The sequence below is a fragment of the Gavialis gangeticus genome, unplaced genomic scaffold (genome assembly GCF_001723915.1).
Source record: "Gavialis gangeticus isolate Ggan-Ray unplaced genomic scaffold, GavGan_comp1, whole genome shotgun sequence".
In the NCBI taxonomy this organism is placed as follows: domain Eukaryota; kingdom Metazoa; phylum Chordata; order Crocodylia; family Gavialidae; genus Gavialis; species Gavialis gangeticus.
The window spans coordinates 8,533,426-8,550,661 of NW_017729009.1; the positions used below are offsets into that span (position 1 = coordinate 8,533,426).

General features: G+C 46.5%; 1 protein-coding gene across 1 annotated transcript in view; it reads right to left on the reverse strand.

Annotated features, from left to right (window-relative positions):
- KCNB1 (potassium voltage-gated channel subfamily B member 1) overlaps window positions 1-5,684 on the reverse strand; it is a 265,276-nt gene extending 259,592 nt beyond the window's left edge. Inside the window, exon 1 of the mRNA XM_019509897.1 lies at window positions 4,883-5,684. Within this exon, the coding sequence (XP_019365442.1) occupies window positions 4,883-5,449 (567 nt within the window). The 5' untranslated portion in view covers window positions 5,450-5,684. The remainder of the gene's footprint in view (window positions 1-4,882) is intronic.
- Window positions 5,685-17,236: the final 11,552 nt, after the last annotated feature.

Below are 17,236 nucleotides of genomic sequence, written 5' to 3' on the forward strand. Positions count from 1 at the left end.
AACAAGCTTCTGTGAGCAAAACAAGCAATACTGGCCAATCAGCCCTTTTTACTAGTATAGCCAACTACATAAGGGGCTTCTGCCAGCACAGCAGGCAAGAAAACTACTAGTAGAACTGCTAGTATTTGTATGTCTTCCATGAATGAATGGCATGGTTGGGATTTAAGTCACCAAAGAACTTGCAGCCTCTGTTGATCCTGGCATTGCTGGAAGAGTACAGACCTTCTACTTATGACAACTGGAAAGGATGCTTCGGAGGGAAGTGCAAGGGAAGCGTACCTGCAAAAAAAAGCTGTTTAAGAAAGGATCTTCACAGTGTTGGGGTTTTTTAAATCTTAGTTAAATCCAAACAGAAGCGAGCGCAACAGAGGCCTATGTGGTTAAGTGCAGAGCTATTGAGCAATCCAGTCAGAAAGGAGAAAGCATTAAAAGTATTATATACGAACAAGCTCCAAGAAAGACGGGGACATGTATAAAAATAAAAAGAGAATGGATGGGTAATCACAGGAGCACAAGGTAGCACTGACTACAATTATGGTGAGTAATTCAGGTGGCAAAGGGTAAGACAGCCACAGTAGACATAAGAAACTGATCTAGTAAAGGAGCCCATTAGAATTAGAGCTAGGTGATAAGAAAGTAAATGGAAGGTTTTATTAAATAGACTTATTTATATGATAGAGAGCAGCCTATGGCTCTAGTCCTACAAGCTTTTGCAATGAGCAAATAACTTTATGCACATAAATATTTCCATAGAATACAATTGGGTTGACCATAGTTCAGTGGAACTACTACTGTATAAAGTAAACCCAGGGAAAATTCTTTGCATTACGCAGTAGTGGAGGTCAGAAGTGTAACTGTGTGCATGAAAGAATGGAAATAGGAATTATTATACATCTCTGTAGCACCTATCACTAAGGATCTGGGTGCTCTGAGTATGATAGTGTGAGGAAACCAGGCAGAAAAAGGGTTAAGAAAAAAAATCTGGCATATTCCTCAAGTCTTAAAAGAAATATCATCAACAGCAAGACAGTAATTTCTATTTTTTAGAAGTTCTCCAGAGCAGGTCTTAAATATCTGAAGTCTCTCAGGGGACTCGATATTATGAAATCTGTTTAACAACACTATTCCTATGTTTGAGGCACTAATGATGTGCTCAGCATGGCATGAGATATAAATAAGACACTATTTGCCCTAAGGAGGTTAGTCTAAAAGCCAGACAAATTAGGGGGGGAAAAGTATATGGGGAAACCCAGAGGAGGTGTTGTTTAGTATGGGTATTTTTTTTTATTTCCTTCATTTCAGCCTCTCTCTCTTCTTTTTTTTTTTTTTTAATTCCCTTCCTCCCATGATATACACTGTATGATCCATCTCTGTCTATAATGACTGTGTTAGGTTAGAACTGGCTCCAGTTACCTAGCAGGTGTCCTACAATAACACTGTTATACAGTAGTTGGGTTAAGCATTGCTGAGAAAAATATTAGAATAGCCACAATGACATGGGAGATATTAAGGGTCTGAACAGTATACATTCAAAGTCTTTTTGTGTCATTAGATGGTGAGACTAAGGCAAGATATTGAAGGTTGATGGCTTTAATCACTGGCTTATGTAAGAATAAGCATAACAGTCCTTTGCTGAATTTTTAAAACTTGCTTAACAAGAGCAACACCCATATCTGTGACTTTTCTAGGAACGTCAGACTGGAAGGGACCTCCTGAACCATGCAATCATGCAACAGACATCTGTCCAAAAGGGTTCACAGGAGGTCCACTCTGTCTTCTTCAGCATACTATAAATACAAAAGCACCCCCAAAAAACCTCTACACAGGAAGAGATGAGGGTGCCACTAGTGCATTGGTGGCTGTAGTGGCAGGGCACGTGTTAAGTAAAACATTCTCAGAGGGATCCTAGGAAGTAGACCATATGCCATGCTAAAGGGGAAAGCAAAAAACCAGGGGTCCTTGCCCAAGGGAAAATTCCTTCTTGACCTCCATTCTGGCAACCTGTTTAACCTTTAGGGCATGCACAAGGGCCTGTAGAATGGGCTGATCTTTACCTAGAAACATCTTTCCTGGGAAAGCCCAGAGGTAGCTTGCTTAACCTGTATAGCTAGGTCAGATGAGTGACTTGCACGTCACAACCAATATGGACTTCTAAAAGAGTTCCCCCTGGCTTTGCCCTGCCTAAGCATAGTTCACCATTGTTGGGATCCTAACACAGATATTCCCAGTCCACCTTTCCTGATAGGGCATGCAAAACAGGCTAAGGCGGCCCTGGAGACAGTAGATGGGAAAAGAAAGAGATGAGGGTTCCACTGACCAAGGAAGAAATTTGGAAGTGTGTGAAAGATTTTGTCAAGTATTTCAGTCTGGACCAACTGTAAAAATAAAACATAGGTGTTTAAGGAACCAGTTGGAGATGATTAACTGAACCTCAGCTTCAGGAGTTCATTTGTATTCCCTCTCCATAAGAGAGGTGTGTATGCTGTGGAGAGTAGATAATGCTAGCAAAGCAGAATCCTTTTGGTTCTAAGAAGAAAACTGAATGAGGCTAAACTAGCAGGAAATTACCTAGAGGTTGCTGACTCTGACAGGACTCACAACAAGCCTGGCAGTAAGATCAACTTTAAAAGAACACAACTGATCACTGAGTGTAATTGTTTGGCCAAATAATGGGCCAGACCCCTCAAATCCTTAGCATAGTCAAGCTTCCAGTGATTTAGGTCAGGTCTTTGCCTGTGTAAGTACTTCCTGATTGGCCCCAGTCAGTACAATGTATGGAATGAGCTCTCAAGGGAAAGTTAGCCACACAAACAATACACGATGTATGAGCTGAAGCACAGATTTTAGTGTGAAAGGGGAGGTATTCAGGAGCAGGGAAAGAAAGGAATAAAGTATAGATTTACAAGGCTTTTCTCTGACTAGCAAACTAACAATTAATCATGGCCAGTTTCCTTGCTACAGTTAAAATGTCCAGAATCTGTATTTGAGAATTCCTGACATACTTGAAGATTGACAACTTACAGTACCAGCTCTATCATTATAATAACTGAACCTCAAAGTGGTAGCTAACCTGGGAAAGACACTAATGCATTGGTAGTTCACTCTAACTTAGTTCAAGGTGAGCAATAGTGAATGCACTCACTCTGAGAATTTTCTCAGAAGACAAACCTGGAGTGGTTTTCACTGATAAATCACAAAAGATACTTAGCCAGCAAGAGTGACCCCTGCTCATATACAGTAAATCACAAACATCAACAGTCTAATGGATTTTGATTTGGTGCCACAGCCAACTAAGCCCGAGGCCTGCGTTTCAGGATTCCAGAACTGTGCCAAAATATCCTTATAAATTATGAATGTGTTCAGCACACCGTCATCTGTGCCATTTAAAATCAAAAGACATTTGGTGGCTCCTTCTGCCATTAAAAAAAAAAGTAATAAGCCGTTCAAAGTAACACACCTTTCCTTTTCCCTTCCAAAGTAAATCATTAATCCATGTTTCCCCCTCCCCCTCAACACTGTAAAATGTCTTCCCTGAACTCTAAAAGATACTTTTGTTTCTACCTGCAGTGTTACAATGAAAAAAGCCCATTTTAGAAAGAATATAATCCGTGCTGCAGGGACAACGCTGCAATTTGCATACAGGAACATATGACAAGATGATGACATAGACAGAAATAGCTCAGACTTCCTTTTGTTTTATAGAAGTTTAGTGGAAGTATTGATCCCAGAATTTTCAAGGTTTCAATCCTTCCTGCTGCATTTTTCAACCTCCTAGTCTTCATTTTTGTCCCTACAGTTACCAAATCTCTGCATTTGGTGGCTGAGGTTTCATCACCAATAGAAATGTGCAACTGCAAGGGTGCTCCTTAAGTGAAGCACCTAATTAGCTGTCAACTATGACACCAATTTCTCAGCACTGTGTTCTTTGAAAGTATACAGATACAAGTACTGAATTCGAAGTGTAAGAAATTCAAACCCAGACTTCAACTACTGGACCATCAATGGTATTATAAAGAGGCAGGAGGTGAAATATGCTGGAAGCAGGTAAAAAACAGTGTCAAATCATTGTTTTTAGAAGATCTGAAGAGTGAAAGTTTGCAAGAGACTCTCAGAAGTCATATTTTACCTTGAAATGTTAAGATAAGCCTTAGATGACAGATTTTATTAGTGCAGCATCACTACTTAAGACGAGGTAGTTAGAAATGATTTCTAATAACTGTACCCTGAGAGACTCGCTTTCATTTCTATTAGTTCAATTAAACCTACCATAACTCACAGTAAACTTTATGGAGATCACGAACGTTTTGAGCCCCAGATGGGCATCTGTTCATCTGCTCTTGTCATAAGACGTTGTCATAGCAGCATGCACATCTTAAACTCAGGAAAAAATGGCAAAAGTTGGGTAAAACAGGCCATGCTGAAGGTTAAATTAACATGGTTGCACTTCTGGTGTTCATCATTTCACGTATTCCAGCATTAGAATCCATTCAATCATTTTCTTCCTCATCTTTTTAATCTACTCTTAAAATATATAGAGATGTGCGTGTGAGTGTGTGCATGCATGCATGTTCCTTACCCTGTTCCATATGAGCAACGTAGAAGTGTGTGGAGTACAGAGTAACATTTACACATGAAGGGAGGGATCATACCCAGGGAGGAAGAAGAGCTAGGGACCCAATGAAGGGCACAAAGTACTGCTCTATCACTAATCAATTTTACATGGAAAGTCCCCAGACACTTGGGTGAGGGGCAGTAGTACCAGACTGAAAAATAGGTATGTCTGCACAGTGCTCCCCAGTTTGCTTGAGAGCCTCTTGCAGCTAACTACCTCTTCTACAAGGCCTGTGACCAGCAAAAACAGAACACTGACTCAAGAGGTTACCTTGGCCGCTACTGAAGAGTTGGGTTTCTCTAGAAGATCCCAGAGTTTTTTCCTTTTGTCGGCGCAGCAGGTGTTATCAAACTCCTCTCCTTCCCTTTCCCTCAGTGTCTCAGCTTCTCTCTTCAGCTCCTCATTCATTTGCTCTTTCTTCTGGTGGTATCTCGCCTGGCAGCATGACTCCAGATAGATCTCATCGATCCCCCAATAGTCCAGTTCTTGGCTGAAGGACAAAGCGCACATCTCCTCCATCATGTGCAACTTGCCCGTGCGGTAGAAGTTCAAGATTGAAGTAAATGCCCCGGGGTGCCTGTCAAAGAAATACTCATTCTCCTCCAGGTTATAGTCATCACATATTTCCATGAGGGATTCATGAGTGTTGCAGTCTCTGAGCTTACCCAGTCTGGTCCGTGGTAACCTGTCCAGGGTTCTCCATAAAACTTCATGTGCCAGACCCCCCACATTCAGCTTGACCCTGCGGGAGCAGGCCTTGCTCCGAACGATCTCCATGGGGTCTGGAGGCAAAGAGGTAGTAGACCGAGATCCATGCTTATTCATCCCCGCAGGCATTTCTGTCTCCCTAAGGCTCTACGGGGGTGGGTTTCGAGGGGCGGCTGGGCAGGGTGCTCACTCTTCAGAGCCGGGTCGCTTCACCTGTTCTCCTTCCCCTCCATGCTGAAGAGCTGCAAGAAAGAAACCAAGCCATGGGTCATTTTCCTGCTCCTGCTGCTGTGCGTGGGGCCGCGGGTGACCTACACAGTAAGCAGAGCCTCCTTCAGGCCGAGCCGGCGGCTTTATCCATTAATCAGACGAACAAATAGCTCGCGTAATCTGCTTTGCGCCCGGCTGCGGGAGAGCGTCGGGCGCTGTCCGGCCTCCTGGTGCTGAAGCGGACCCGGCCCGCGGGAGCCGCTCGCTGCCGGCCGCTCCCCGGCGGAGGGCCCCGGCGCTGTCCACGCCTGGGGGTGCTGAACACGTGCTCGCGGGCCCTGGGCTCCGGGGAGCGGGGCCGCTGGCGCTGCCTTAGCCCGGGCTGGCCGGCTCCATGGCTGCTCCCATTGCAACGCGAGGGCTTCGCGATCTAGAGGCTTGAAGGGAGGGAGAAAGCACCCTGTTAGGGAAGCGCGGGAGGGCGGGTTCCCCGAGGGGACGGGGCGGGCGTCCAGAGGTGCTAGATCCTCACGCCTCCCTTCCCTGCTCGATGCACACGGGCGCTGGCCTGTCCCCACACCCCAAGAGCCAGGGCATGCCCAGTGCCACCGGCATGCCCGCTGGATGCGCACCCACGGGACTACGTGCTGCCGAAGACACCGTGGCAGGCAGCAGCCGCGGTTCACATCCGGAGCGCGGCTCCCCGGGCTGGAGGCGGCCTTGGCGCCGCGATGGCCTCTCCCCTCCGGCCCGGACAGTTTTGCTTTCGCTGGAAAAGGGCTAAGACGCCGGCAGCCGGCGGGGGCAGGGGCAGACTGTGCGGGGCTTAGCAGGATCTTCCCCGCAGGGACCAGTCGCCCCTTCTCAACCGTTACCTGCTTATAAATGTAACGCCAAGACGTCAGGGCCGGCCAGGATTGACGCGGTGCCACGCCACTTGCCCTGTCCTGCACGAGATCGCCGGGAGAGCCGGCTGCGAGCAGGCCCCGGGGGGAAGCCCCCCATTCCCGCCCCCCGGGGCAGAGCAGCCCCTGCACTCAGGCAGCCTCTCTCCTGCGGCTGCTTCTTGTCACTGGGGGGGGGCCGGTGAAGTTCCCCGCGGGCACGGCTGCGGGGGATCGCCGTTGTTTCCAGGCACTTTCCCCGCGCGTTCAACACGTCCGGGCTCCTCTGGCTCCCGGGCCCATCGCCTTCCCCCGGCAGGGACCGGCTCGCAGCGGGCCCCGGCACTGTTGCTTGCACAAGATGGCTTAGGATCCGGGCCGGCGCGCACGGGGAGCGGCTTCCTCCGTGCCCGGCCCCGCGCCATCTGCGGGGAAGGGAGGGATCAGGATCTCCCCATGTAAGGACATCCCACCCCGCAGCTCGGGGCTGTGCCTGCGAGCAGACTCCGGAGCCGCCGCGACCGTGGCTGGAGCCCTGCCCTGCCCTGCCCTGCCCTCCGGGAAGCCGAGGCCCCGCGGCTGGCTCCGCTACCTACCTCCCTCCTCCTGCGGGATCGCGGCGGACGCAGAGCCGGGCCCTCAGCGCCGAGCCGGGGGCCGCATCATGCATCGGCCGGCGGGGCGAGCGCCGGGGAGCCGCCGCCGTGCATCTCGCCGGGGAAGCCTTATGCGGAAAGCGCGCAATCAAATCCCAGGCTATCCAAGACCCCCGGAGAAAGGGGCGGGCGCAGGAGGAAGGTCCCCGGCGCCTGGAAGCTGCACAATTTTCCCGGCGCCCTTCAGCAAGAAGCTCCCCGCGGCCTTCGTCAGCCCGGCTCGCTCCTCCGCCCCCGGCTACACGGGAGCACGGAGCCACAGCTGGTTTTTTCCTCCCCGCTCCCCACGGCACGAAGGCGAGCTCCGGGACTTCCCTCGGCCGCCTCGTACCGGCGATCAACAAGTCTGGTGCGAAGCTCCAGCTTCCCCCTGCAATCCCGTCCCGGAGTTGTTGCAAGTTGGGGGTTGAAGAGAGGGGGCAGCTCCACCGTGAGCCGGGCTGCGGCACTGCAGGGGGAGTTCCCGGCGGGGGAGGGGACTGGCTTGGCAGGAGGAGCCTGGCAGCCTCTCTCTAGGCCTGTCCCCCCACCCCTCGACTCCCACGGCGCTGCTCGCGCCAGGGAGGCGCTGCCACGCCGAGGAGCAGAAGGCAGCGACTCGCTGCTGAACCTCGTGTGGCCTTTGCTCGTCTCCCAGCTGAGCCAGGAGCTGCAGAGCTAAGGGGGCTGTTGCACAGGCACCATCTAGGTGTTCTCCTTGCCTGGCATCTAGCCCTTTGCTGCAGCGGCACATGCAGTCAAGACTGCAGGATTTCACCCCTGGTCCCTAGCCCCCTGCCTTTGTTTCATCCTCATCACTGCAATCGCTTGTGGATACTTAAAGATGAGAAGAAGAGGCAGATCCGAGGTGTAGATCAGGATTATAAGTGTCATTAGGTGCCACAAGGAGAAACAAGGCTTGGGACTTGGGGTCATAAGGAACAAACCAGCTAGCCAAGCACTGAGTCTCTTTGCACCATCGACCTTGCTTTGCCCGTTGCTTGCTTCTTTTCTCACTGGGGCTGTGGAGTGGCAATTAATACTGGAGGCTGAGGCTCCTAAGTGTGTGGGAGGCTTGGTCAGTTCTGGGGCACTATATCAACAATCAAGGGATTCTTCAAGCTAATTGTTGTCCTGGTTGCTACTATCCTTATCTCACCCTCCAGGCCCAGGCTCTCACTATCATTTAATACTCATATGTTAATCTATTGTCCTTGAACCTACAAAAATCACCCTCACCTGGAATTCCCAGTGAAATCCCAGCCAGCACAAAGACGCAAGGCTTGCATGGTCAGGTTCTTGGATCTAAACATGTAATAGGTAGTGCTTGTACAGGCAATACCATCAGTAGATCTCAAGCACTTAATTCAGGTAGGCATCATTATATTCATTTTACAGGTAAAGAAACTGAGGCACAGAGAACTGATTTGCCCAATGTCTACCAGCAGAGCTGGGAATAAAACTCGAAATTTAAAGAGCTCCAATCAATGCTCTGTCCACCAGGCCACTCTTCCTTGGAGGTGGATGGGCTTGTCATTAAAGCACATGATCAGTAGTGGGAACATCTGGGTCCTATCCTTGCTTCTGCAAATCATTTCCTGGCTGTCCCTCCACTTCCTTACATGCGGCATAACAACATTTAAGTACTGTTCAGTGGATTTTGAGGCTACATGTACTAACATTTACTAACTTGGTAAAGTGCTTTACCTGAGCAGGTGCTGAATGAAATCTAATGGCTGTTTGTTTGCAGTAATGTCTTAGGTGCATCATCTTACAGTCCAACAGGGGAAACAAGAAAACAAGTAACCCAATACAAGACAATGAATCAGTCGACAGATAAATCACTAAGAAAGAGACAACTCTGGTTTTACTCACCAGAGCATTTGTAACCTATGTCGCTCTCATTACAGTTCCAATAGCATTCACATACTACTGCACCAGACCGAAGACTAGTTAGTTGAACAGCCCACTGTAATGATGAGAGGGCCACAATGTAATAGCCCAAGAGCAAACTGGCAACACAGTGGTGCTTGTTCACATTAGACCACCAAGTCCAGCTCCAGTGAATAGCCAAAACAACTCTTGTCTACAAACTGCAAGACTGGGCTTTCAAGAAAGAAAAGATCAGCAATGGATCGCACCTTAAATGAGCAAGCCATCTATTTTTCTAGTACACACCTACTCTTTGAAGTAAATGAGTTTTTATTTCTCTGACTTTGATTCTCCCAAAACTTCTCTCTATATCAGGGCAGAGTTTGTCAGCAAGGGGCAGTGTAGGCATGAGAACGAAATGATGCAATACATGACGTACCTTCTGGCAAGGTTATCTAACCCAATAGCACATTGTCTCTTCAGATAATCTCTCACATTTGATATCTTCATGCCCCAGGCTTCTCAAATCTTCATTTGTGGCTTTGGGTAAATGTGATTCCTTTTATTTAATAAAAGATCTAATCTTTTTATGTAATCTTTTATTAGATAAATTATATTACATTACCCAAAGAATCTTGTCTGCCTATGTCCTTAGACCAACACAGCTACAACCAACAACCCTCATTTGTGGCTTATTTTCAAGACCTCTGGAGTCATCCAAACACTTGAATACAGTGAGTGGCAGATCTTGTTCCTTTCCAAGTGGCTACGGAGTTATTGATAAGCAAATACTTTAAACCTCAAGTACTTCAGAGGAAAACATATGGCTCAATACATTTTCCTGGGCTCACTAACTACATTTACATATCTATATATCTGGATTTCACCTCACATGCTGCCAAGGAGAGTGAACCAGCCTCTTCAGCATTTATCCAAGGGCTATAAACACAAGAGTTAAACATCCTGAGGTGAACTGTGAGAATGCCCTGTCACTCATCCATGCCCGAAAGTGCTGCTACAGAATTAAAAACAAACCCATAAAATACTGGGCTCACTTCCAAAAACCCTTCCTCACCAATGGCTGACCTTCCATCTGGCCACTCTTCTTTGATTAAAGTCTTATCATACTGGTTTCAATTGCAGCTGCAGCCTTATGCTGCCCCATAGCCTGCAGAGCAATTGATCATGGACCTTTACATTTCCCCCTCAGGGAACAAGTGAAGAACTTGGGATAGATGGCCTACTGCACCGGATCTTTTCATGTAAGGCACAGAGCAGGAGAAAGACTTAGGACTGGAGAGGGGAACAGAGGGCAACAGATGGGAGAAGGATCAGCCATAGGGCAATTTCACTTGTCTGAAGAATAATCTCAGCTGTAAAAAGGAGATGGGTGGTTACAAGAAGAATGCTATAAGGAAGAGAAGCTGCTGCAGGGAATCGTGTTTATAACAGCATGGGGTAATGCCTATTCAACAAGGACTGAAGGACAGGTAATGACAGAGAAATTCTTCTAAAAGTCCAGGATCTAGTCAGTCTGGATAAAGCTGGAGTTTATTTGAACCTTTATGAAGTTTTTCCCAGCACAAACTTCCAGCATCATCACATGCTGGGGTGGGGGGAGTCTGTACATCAATACTGACACTATAATCCTCAATTCCAGGCAAAAGACTGCACTTTCCTTATGAATGGTGCAGTTCAGGAGAAGGTGCACTGTTGTAGAGCTTCATTCTATTCATTTGGAAAGGTCTTCACTGGACTTACTGTTGGTTCTTTATCACGGTTGGCTCCCTTAGTCTGATTCAATTCCTAAAGAAGTTCTATTTCAAATTACCAGAAAGCACATTAAAAGCTGTCCCGCTTGACTCTAGCTTTACACATTGCACTGAAGGAGTCTTCCCTCGCATACATTAAATAGCATTTCAGCACTTACTGACCGTACACAAACATTACCGTCTCTCTTCCTAAGAATGATTCCATCAGCCCCAATGTTCTCAGTGTGGTTAATGAAGATGAATCTAGAGAACTGATAGCTCTTAAGTGTTGCAGAAACACTGGTATATTCCCTACGGTGGTTGCATGTGTAAATCTACATTACCTACAGCCACATTAGTCTTGATAATGTTGGATTTGAGACAGAATATAAATACTTACAGAAGGAAAAAACACTTTAAAACCCATCTTCTATGATGAAGCACAGAGAAAGAGAGGAAATTGCAAGGCATATGCCCATGGGGCCACATTCTACACTGGCTAAAGCCAAAAGCCATGTCCATCCCTTGCTTGGCCAGCGGGTTACATTTTATTCTCACTACTGCACACCCTTAAGAGCATCCTAGATCCTATTATCTAATACTCACCTTTAAATTTTACTCTTTACAGTATTGTGTGGCCATGAATGAGTAGGCTGAAATACACAAGTCCTTTAACACTAGACCCTGCACCTGTGAAGCAAATTGCATATCAGGAACAAAAGAATCAATAAAGTTGCTCCATCTTTGCACCAGTGTAACTGAGAGCAGGGACTGCTAGCCAGGGTATGCTTATATAGGACAGTGCAATGCCATGTAGCAGTGTGAGAACTAGGCTAGTCTTTTGAGAAAATAGGCATCTTAGACTGTCAGAGGATCATGCTCAGATAGTGTTACTGCTTCCAATAGGCAAGGTAGTTCATGCAGAGATAGCTCAGACCAGTCTGTACAGCATAGCCTTGTACACACTTATAGGGTTTACCATGGTCCATCAGAACTAGAACCTTTTCCTGATGATAAGCAACCTGGCACTGTCTGGTTCTATAGGCACATAAGCAGTTATGAGCCAGGCCAAGAGCCACAGATTCACACAAGTTTAGGGCTGGAAGGGACCTTGTGAGATCATTGGGTCCAGCCCCCCCATATTAACCAATCCCTTGTTACCACAGTCTGAACCTGCAGGACCTCTGTTCCTCAGCCAACATGAAGGCAGTAACTTGAGCTTCAAAGGAAAACAAAAATCCATCAACCCCACTCCCAGCAAGGCACTTTGCCAACTGTGCAGGGCTCATAGGAAAAAAAATAAAATTTATTTCCTGACCAGTTTATGCTGTGAAAGCTGAGACTGATTTTCCCTCATCTTAACAAGCAAGGTTACAAGCATTAGACTTGACCCTGACTCGTGAGGAGCATCTGCAACTGCCTATCAGTGTAAACAGGACTTTCAGTTGCCCATCACTTCCCCTGTTGCTATTGATCTTGAAGTGATGCAGTGTCCAGTTCTGTTTGATCTCCAGCTGTGGCATTTCAGCCTACAGGTATCTCTGCTGTAGCTTCAGTCTAAACCTTGTGGAGCAAAGTAGATGTCCCTAACCTAGCTTTAAGCTAGCTAGCCTGGTATCTACTGGTATGAGGATAAGATGGTAGATTAAGATTCAATGGGTCCCTGAGCCCAGCCCTCCCCCACCCTGCACCTGCAGCTGCAGGCTCCATCCCTAGCCAGCACAGCAGGAGCAGCAGCCAGAGCAGAACATGCTGCCTTCCAGGCCCAGGGCACTAGCTGTGGCTGCCCCCACCTACAGGTCTGCACTGCAGCCAGAGACTGGGGCCGGTTACACAGGACTCCACACAACATCAGCCCATGGCCAGGTGGCACCGGGGGTGCAAAGCCACTGCCTATCAGGCACATGTAGCATGGACCAAGCTCCCTCACCCTGTTGCAGCTCAGTCTGACCGCAGTGGCACCCAGCAGATTAGCAAGATTGCAGCCCTGCTGAGCTGGGACCTGGCTGCACTGCAGCCGCCCCATCGCCAGCAGGTTCTGGCAATGCACCGTGCCCGGCTCTGCTCCCTACTGCCAGCAGCTCCAGCTGTTCCCAGGGCTCCAGTGCAGTTGTGCCCTGCACCCCACCCAGTATCCTGCAGCCATGGCCTGCCGTGTTGCACACAGCCGCTCATCCACACCAAGCTGCTCCCTTTCCCCTGTGCCCACCCTACAGGCATCCAGGAACCACTGTTTGGCAGGGGCTTCTGGGCTCAGGCCCAGCTGGCCCATGTGGTAATCCACCTATAGTCAAAACTCATGTCTCTCTCTGCCTGATGGCAGCTACTGGGCACTGCAAGGGCCAGGCTTTTGGTACTTGTGCTAGTCATGAGAAAAATAGAAGTGAGGTTCAGTGGAATGCACTCATTAGCCATAGCACTTTCTGACTGCTGCAGTGTGCAAAGCAAACACATCCTCCATCCACATACCAGGGTCAAGGTGGCAAATATTTTCAATCTGGGGAATAGCCTGAACAATGAACATAGCGGTACGGTTGGGTTCATTGTATACATCAGTATGGCCACAGCCAACACTGAATGCATGTTAATCTGCTGCTATTCAGCAATATGAGAGCAGGAGTGCCCTTAGAGGGGTAGGCACATACTTCCGGAAGCTGTCCCAGTGCTGGGAAAAGGACAGCTAGGTTAGGTTATTTTCAGGCTGCTGCTCCTGAGAAGGAAAGAGTACTCAGGAGGGTGGGGGGGAAGCAAAGGAAGAATAGTATTTTTAAAGGCTGTCACTACTGCAAAGTAAGTGAAGATGAACTGGAGCAGGGTTAACAGCATTTATGAACCTCAAATGCTAGTAATGCATGTTCGATACTAGGGCAAACTCAGAAGACAAAGACTGCTTTTCATTGCACACTTATGATGGTGTTCGTTCAACAAAAGCAGAGTGAAGCCACATCAGAGTACTGCAAATACCAAGTATAACATGGAAACAGCCCATGTGCTCTTCAAAGTATTTAAACCCTATTAAAATCTAGGGAAGTTAGGTGTCTGTTAACTGTGCTGAGGATTTGGCCAGCTACATAAAGAAATACATTTCTCTCTCTGTAGGGTGGAATCACATTCTTTAAAATACAGTATAGAAATTAATAATTGCGAGCCATTTCTATATGAGCTTTCTGGCTTAAGCACTTTTGATACCATCATTGTGGGATCAAGGGCCCAACAAAAAAGAAAGAGACTCCCACTCTCCCCCTCTGATCTAGCTCAAAATAATTCATCAGGAGCAGCTTATTTCATCCCTACCCACCTAGGTAGGCATAATCTGCTCCACCCCCCATCCAACACTTTCCTGGGGAGTGGTTACTCAAAAAACTGCTAAATGATTAAGCTATTTCTAAGAAAATATCTACAGCTGGGAGTGGAAACATGCAGGTACAGAAATGGGGTAGCCACTGATTTTAGGCAACATTAGCAAACTTCAGTTGTTTGCCATGGAATATAAATAGTAAAGGAGTTATTACAAGATACAGATTGTGGAGCCAACTCTGTTTGTGGGAAGCACTGCATTATGCATAATTCTGATTCAGAGGCTGCGAATGATATTTCTGGGTTGGAAAAAGCCCTGCTTGCCTACCAGGCTTTAGAAAATCTGTAACCCTACAGCAGGTGTTGAGAGACCAGTTCTGGTGACTGACTGGCATAACTGCTGAGAAAGAACAAATCATTCCAACATTGGGGTGAGGGGCGCAGAAATAAATACTCCCAGTTCAGATGAGAGAGATCTGCTTGAAAGTTCCAGGATAGGATCTTTTACGGAAGGCTTTAGACAGCCAAGCCCTACATTGGTAGAGCTAGTAATCTGCTCTGCAAGAGAATTCCAGCCTGTTTATCTGTACGTGTTCCATATTAGTTGATATAAAATGAAACTCTGTTGCAACTAATCTGAGTATTTTAAGTGTCTGGGCATTGCTGCACTGTGCAACAAGGCTAGACAGAACTTGCCTGTGATACCAGGAAACCAAATTTATTTAGATCCTCCTCCCCACAGAAGATGCCATTTGAACACAAGGGTAATTGGATAAGTACGTTAGGGTAGATAAGCAGTATAGAGGTTGTGATGACATACAGTAGAGCAGTTCTGAATCCATCCAGCAAAAAATAGACCTGGGAATGGCCTCAAAGGCCAAAGAATACACCCCTGCCTCTGCCCAGAACAGGACTGGCCCTGTCTAAAGTATCTAAGACAAGTGTTTCTCTAACATGCTCTTAAAAACTTCCAGTGATGGAGATCCCACAGCCTCTCTTTGCACTCTGTTCCAGTGCTTAAGTGCCCTCCTCAATAGAAAATTCTTCCCAATTTCTAACCCAATTTTCCCTTATTGCAATTTAAGCCCATTATTTCTCTTTTATTTCCATTTAACCCCAATTCTCCCCTGTTGCAATTTAAGCCCCTACTCCTGTGGTCAGAGGGAAAAACTGATCACCATCCTTTCCATAACAACCCTTTTCATATTTAACCTTTTGTTATCCACTCCCTCTCCCTCAGCCTATAACTAAATAATTCCAATTCTTCCAATCCTCAGATATCATGTTTTCTAACGCTCCAATCATTTCTGTTGCTTTCTTCTGGACCCTACAGACATCACCATTACTTTTGTCCTCCACCCCTTCAGCAATGCACAGCAGGGAGGTAATAACTATAAGCTTTATTCTGCTTAAGGGACACAGCCACTCTACAGAGATTCAGAGGTGGCTACTCACCAAGGGAGAATGAAACGCAGTACTTTAAACTGCTCGGTCATCTTGACCTAACTGGATGCACTACAATTGAGTATGAAGCACTCTCAGTCAAGCAATGTTGAGGACAACCAGATGTGAAGTACTAAGTCTGTTGCCATCCACTTGTCACTTACCATGAAACAGTTATTTACATACACATCAATCCACATAACTGCATAGTCTATCCAGGGAACCAGCTTGATGGACTGCAAGGGTAGAATTTGAAGTGATGCTATTAAAGCGAGCAAGTTCCTCACCATTCAAAAGAAAAAGGACTAGAACCTAGTCTGCGTTCATGTTCACACATTTAAGAAAACGTTCATTAACCAAGGAAGCTTGAATAATCTATGTCAATTTTACTCTGAAGGCTGTCTGCTCTATGTGTGCTCTTCAGGTAGGAACTGACTGGCTTCTTGCCCAGTTCTTAAGCTTGTCAGACAGGCAGTGATAAAAAGGGACTCCTTATTTTCCAGAGCTCCAGCTTTATACACAGCACCACCAGGGGTGGGGGAGGGTAGATTGGGAGTGAGCATATGCACCAGAGTCAGACTTTCATCATATCACCCCAATCTTATCTCCCAGCTGGGACCCTTCTTTCTCACATCACATTCCTGTTTCTTGACTGCCACTAACTCATCCCCTGATCTGAAGCTCCTCTTCCCAGCTCCCTCATCATGGCTTCTTAATTGATATGGGGCAGGGGCAGAGACTTACAGATAATATGAAACACACAACTAGTCCCATACAACAAGCACCACAATAAATCCCAGAGTAGGAGCCGATCCTGGCAAACCCACCACTTTAACCAGGCTTGAACTGTTCCTTTCAGGCTATTGACAGAAATAAGATCCTGTCCTTTCTTATGATGCTCTCCAAGGTCTTTGTAAACATTTATTCATTTCAAAAGCAATTCCCGTGAGGGAATTGCTATTTGCCCCTTTTCTAGATAAGGAAACTGAGGCAAGGGAAGGTTAAATGACCTCCCCAAAGTTGCACAGGGAATAACTAAACTGGTTATGAATCTCAGGAGGCTTCTTTTAAAAGTAATTCTACTACTATTATATAACCTTATTATATGCTCGTCCAGATACCTGGAGACTGTATATTTCAGCCATTACCAGCATAAATAAAAGATGCTTTTATGGGATTAGTTACTGATGCACATTGTTTTTAGTGAGGATAAATTAGCAACTGTTTATATGCATTTCAGTTTGACTTCTGTCTAAACATACGTTATACCTAAACAACATGAAATATAATGGCTTGGAAGAGTAAAAACCACTGGTCACATTGTACCCTCACTTATCTGTCCATCCTGTACTCCTTTACTTGCCTTCTCATATTAATAAATGGCCCTGTTAATTTTCCCTGCCTTTAATGTAGTTTAATAACAAAAGTTACAGCTGTTTTGCAGTTTGGAATGTTGTAAGTCAACCACTGCAAAGTAATAAATGAAAAAAAAGTAATTTTAAGTAAATATTTAATGAAATTAACTGTAAGTTCCTGAAGGAATGCTATCCAGGGGCATATCCATATGTACCTAGATTAACTGGATGCAGGGAAAGCACAGTAGCAACCCTGCAAAAGGCATTTGTCAGTAATTAGTTACCCTCATGCCAAGCCATGCTCTCCAAGGCAATAAGAAACCTTTGCTCTAACATTGTCCAACAGAAGACAGACAGCAAACAACTCCAGCACCCATTTTGCAGATTGAAGATCTTCCAGGAGCCATGAATTGGATCTATTGCCATCCCCTCTGTACAGCTGTTCTGAGGCTGAGCTAGAAAGAAACCT